Source organism: Anneissia japonica, unplaced genomic scaffold (genome assembly GCF_011630105.1).
Source record: "Anneissia japonica isolate Jap-2015-1 unplaced genomic scaffold, ASM1163010v1 scaffold287717_len1600092_cov198, whole genome shotgun sequence".
NCBI classification, from domain to species: domain Eukaryota; kingdom Metazoa; phylum Echinodermata; class Crinoidea; order Comatulida; family Comatulidae; genus Anneissia; species Anneissia japonica.
The window spans coordinates 1,061,470-1,066,393 of NW_022755469.1; the positions used below are offsets into that span (position 1 = coordinate 1,061,470).

Below are 4,924 nucleotides of genomic sequence, written 5' to 3' on the forward strand. Positions count from 1 at the left end.
ATATATATATAGGCCTGTAATTAGCCTATGTCTATGTGTGTGCCTAAACTTTACAAAATTTCACTCGACTACAAAAATATCTATCATCCACAGGTTATCATGAAAAAGATGGTGCGTACTTCTGCCGAAAGGATCGCCCGTTGTGAGTTATCCACGTGGTCGCCTGGCAAATATTGTCTGATACAAACACCGGTCTTCCGCCTTCAATTTTAGAATTATTTTCGCCGTGTGTATGCTCATTTCCATTTTAAAGTCGTATTTGAATAGGTCGGCAAGAGATCAGCAACAGCACCTTCCTCCATCTACCTTTATTTTTAAGTGCAATCTTAATTGTGATTAGTTCACTCGGTCTTCCGGACAAATATCAAATAACGCTACCCATTTAGAAATGGCATCATCACGATAGTCTCATATTTAATGTCATGTTTATATAAAACGCATTCTCTCTAGAACTCTAAATAAGCAGATGAAACTTAAGATTAAAATGACAACACAAAGAAATCAGGTTAAGTGCTCTGAGAAATAATACGGTACAAAACATTGGTGTCTTAGATTTGTACGTAATTACTCTACATTGAAAAAATATTAAACGTGAGAAGAGAGAATGTTGGGCTAACCTAATTTGGTTAAGAATGCATTTTAGAAATGCAACCTTCTTAGTAGAGCGTAAAGCTTTGTCTACACTATCAAATTTCATCAAAAAAGCGTCACATAAAATTTGATGGAACATAGAATTGAACACGTTCAACTTTTTTTGATACAATTTGATGTGATATGACGTCATTGTACCTATGGGCACACTATTTTTTTTGTCACATAAAATTTGATAGTGTAGACAAAGCTTAATGTATATTTTTTGCCTTCCCGAAAGCTTATCTATCTACTACGGTATTCTAAGCCTAATAATAGCAGGCCTATGTCAAAACGTGTCTAAATCTGCCAACATTATTCTGGTCGTGCATCAAACACGTGCGTGCTACTTTAGCTCTCAATGGGAGAGAAATCCATATATTTGTAGCGTTGATCAGAACACAGGGGTCCGAATACGTAACAGGATACGTGGTAGCCTATACCCAAACCGGGTACAACAAAACCTTTAGTTAAACACCGTTTTAAACTGATTCTGTATGGGGAATGTTAAAGTTAAAAATGCAATTAAAACACTGAGTTACTTATTACAGAGCTTGAAACAATTCAATTTTTGCTTTACATACACTTCCTTACGACATTCTAATATTAATTAATAATAGGCCGCTATCATACACGACGCCCGACATTTTACCATGGCATTTAGACCCTATATCCAGATATTTTCCTCAAATTTATAGATTGAATTCCCATCGATATATCAAGCATAATACAATAGCATACGAGAAAATTAATATTAAAGTTGTTTTCGAGTGTGAAATAGTATTGAGCAGGGGAACGAAGATATTAATGTGTGGCGTTTGATTGTTCGGAGGAAGTCACGAGGAGGTACGGTATGCATGATTATGTTCACACGCAAAAGTAAAATTTGTAGAAATTGTACACACGAATCAACAAAAATATTTAAACATAACTGCATTTAAATTAGTAAACATTCACTGCAACATTGTACTGTTATTGAAACATTGTACAGTAATCTAGGTATACAGTACTTTTAAATGATGATTGTTGATTTTTCCTCCTTAATAAAATCGATTTCCCGACATTTTGCGAGTTCGCCTCGTCAGACCATCAAGCGACAAACTGAGATTAGTTTGCAATCCTGAATATTATGTATTAAAGTAATTGATTACGGAAAACTCTTTTTGCCTTTAATGCTGGTATAAAGCGTTTTATATTTCATTCGGTGTTTTTGCGTTGATAATTCAATAACACCAGTAACGAAGGTTTGAATTAACGCTTTAAACAATTTCCTGAGGGCCTTGATTCGTGCATTAAATCTAACCTAAGTATAATACTTCGCTAGTGTACGATGCATGCTCTACTCTTTAAGCCAACTGTTGTAGCAGTCATCGGTTGCTTTAGTGATATGATCAGTATAATACTGTGTGCGTATTTACATTTAGCTGTGCGTATGCTGATTTGTGCTCTTGGCTTTGCATTCATATTCTTTTGGTAATTATTTCGTAAATATACAGTAAATTGGGGCCGAGTAGACTTGGGGCCGAGTTGATATAGGGCCAAGTTGACTTGGGGCCGAGTTGACTTGGGGCCGAGTTGACACCATCCCGGTATTTCAGAGTCAAGGTTTCGGGGCCTGAATTTTTTATGTTACTAGGTAGGCCTAACAATCAGGTATTAAAATAGCACTTTTAATGATGATAGGCTCTAGGCTAGGCCTAAAGTGTAGGCTAGCCAGCCTTTGTTGAAAGGGTACTTCATGATGAAAAGGGGGGTTCGTTCGAACCCAACGAACCCCCTGGCTACGTGCTTGCCTTGTTTTACGATTTTACTAAAGTAATTTTCAATTAAAATTCAATTTTCATCGCGGTGCGCGATATCTTCGTGGTAACGAAAAATTAGGTTGGTTTTTTTTTGCACAAGAACAAAAAAATCAAGCCAAGTGTCCACTAATTGAAAAATTAGTGGACTGTGGGAGTTGCAGTGATGACGTCGCGATTGACTTATTGAATTATTTTATTCACATTGCGATTTGATAATTACAATAACATCAGTAAATCCTCATTGTACTAACGAATATTTCAGTTCGCTATATTATTTCATTCACGTTTTTGCGGTTTGATAATTACAATAATATCAGTAAATCCTCATCGTACTAACAAATATTTCAGTTCGCTCTGCAAATTTAAGTTGAAATTTAAATAAGCATGTCAATATTTTTCATCTTAATTCATTGGTTTTCAGTATTTTACAAAATTGTCTATCTGGTAAATTGAATATTTTAATGCAATATCATGTTCAATAATAGGCCTATATACAGCATTTCACTCCAGTTTAATTTACTAGGCTATAGTATATGCTAATTTGTTCAATAGATTTTATATAACACTGCTTTTTAATAGATTGGCATTAATTCTAAATCCCTGTGAATTATCACTCGGCAAAGAAAAATGTGGATTAAGCCTAAGCAAGGTTTTTTTGGCTGTAGTTAAGTAGGGAACAGTGAAATTTAAACTGCATCTAGTCTGTCTCTTATACACATCTAGATGTGTATAAGAGACAGACTTATTTAGCCCGATACGTGTCTAAAGCTTGGTTTCCATACAATCGCTCGATCTATGGGCGACAGTTGTCGGGAAGGTTGAACCCGGCTCAACTTTGCAGATTGCGTTGCAGACGAGGTACATCCCCGACCCGTCGCAGAGTCGTCTTCGGGAGAATAAATTCCCTGAAGGCGATTGAAGCAACTCATCGAAACGTCGAGATAATTCTCAACCAACAACAGTTCTTTTTAGAACTATCACGCGGTGTACCGATAGCATTAATATATAACAATAACTTTATTAATCGATTGTTGAGGTTTACATTACTCTTGCTTCAGTTTAATAAACCGTGGACATTATGTGTCATCAGGTAATAGTTTAAAGCACAATTTCTGTTCAAGAAATCTGTCTGTGGGAAAATACAATCCGCAACCCCCCCCCCCCCAAAACATTAAGATACTAAATGCCAACGAGAGACAGATCAAAAGAAGTTAAGTTTTAGCTCATTTTAATACGAAAATCACAGCTGGCCAATTCAAAAGGTCTATACGGCAATATTTATGCTTTTCTTAGTCCAAATAAAAAAATGATTGCGTTGGCCACGCCCGACCAACCCAAAGTGTACGAAAAAAGGTTCGGCATAATTTTTTTTTGTTGACTACGACGAAAAATACTTTTTTAGTGAGCTAAAAATGCTGGAATAGCCCTTGCTGGGCGGTAGACGATGCGATTGTTTTGCTCTTCAATATAGATTTTAAAATGGTCTTTGTTGTATTTTTGTGCATTTTCTACTTTTTAGGTATAAACCCATTAGTGGTTTAAAAAAAACTACCCATTTTGAGGGATTTCCCCACAACGTGGCTAACACTAGAATATTATTTATTGACCTCATTGGCGAGAAAAATAATTTCTTGTAATTGAAAAGCTGATAATTTTCTTAAATATGCAAAGTACGCAGTGACTGATTCAGGGGTGGGGGAGGGGGGCGCGAGCACCCCTAAATTCTTCAAAATTATTTAAAAGAAAATGAAGAAAGAAAAATTATATTCAAATTTAAGTTTAAGCGTGCCATGTTCAGCCATCTAGAGGTGCCATAATCATAAATTTCTTATCAAAGATCCTCCCTGGCCCCTCTCCCCCCCCCCACCTTTCTATTTCGAATTCCTAGATCCGTCATTGGTACAAAGTTCTAGTATTGAATTTTATTTTAACTGTTCGCAGTTTATTTGTTCAACCAGACACCCTATATACTGTGGTCAGGCCCATAATTGGGGGGAGGGGGTGAGATCGGAAGGACCCCCCCCCCACACCGAATAGGGAGTTCGGCTTTACAAGTGCGATTTGTCCAATACACATTGATCAAGACAGTCGATTTAATCATTATTTTTACAATTCAAAAGTCATCGCCATTCGTATGTGCTAATGTATGCATGCGGTTGAATAAATTCTGTGATTTGTCGGCCTACTTTGTCGTTGACGATGGAAAACTGGCATGTTGTTGTTATGTGATCCTATCCAAAGAGCACTGCATTTGATCTACCGACATATTGCATTATATAGCCTACTGCCAATTCTTCAACATTTGCACTTAATATAAAATCGATTCAAACCCGAGTCAAGCCCAACCATGCCCACTTTGCTCTCTTCAGAGACATCAGGCCCTTCTGCCTGGACCCCAAAAGTTCCAATCAGATTGAAAAAGATCCCCCCACCCAATTACCAAAGCTGGTTACAGGCCTGGACACAGTGTCTTCTCATCACCATGGACAAAA

At 36.9% G+C, this 4,924-nt stretch overlaps 1 protein-coding gene across 1 annotated transcript in view; it reads left to right on the forward strand.

Annotated features, from left to right (window-relative positions):
- The window catches only part of LOC117123529 (PDZ and LIM domain protein 4-like), a 13,179-nt gene extending 11,392 nt beyond the window's left edge, over window positions 1-1,787 (forward strand). The window contains exon 5 of the mRNA XM_033269491.1: window positions 94-1,787. Within this exon, the coding sequence (XP_033125382.1) occupies window positions 94-146 (53 nt within the window). The 3' untranslated portion in view covers window positions 147-1,787. The remainder of the gene's footprint in view (window positions 1-93) is intronic.
- Window positions 1,788-4,924: the final 3,137 nt, after the last annotated feature.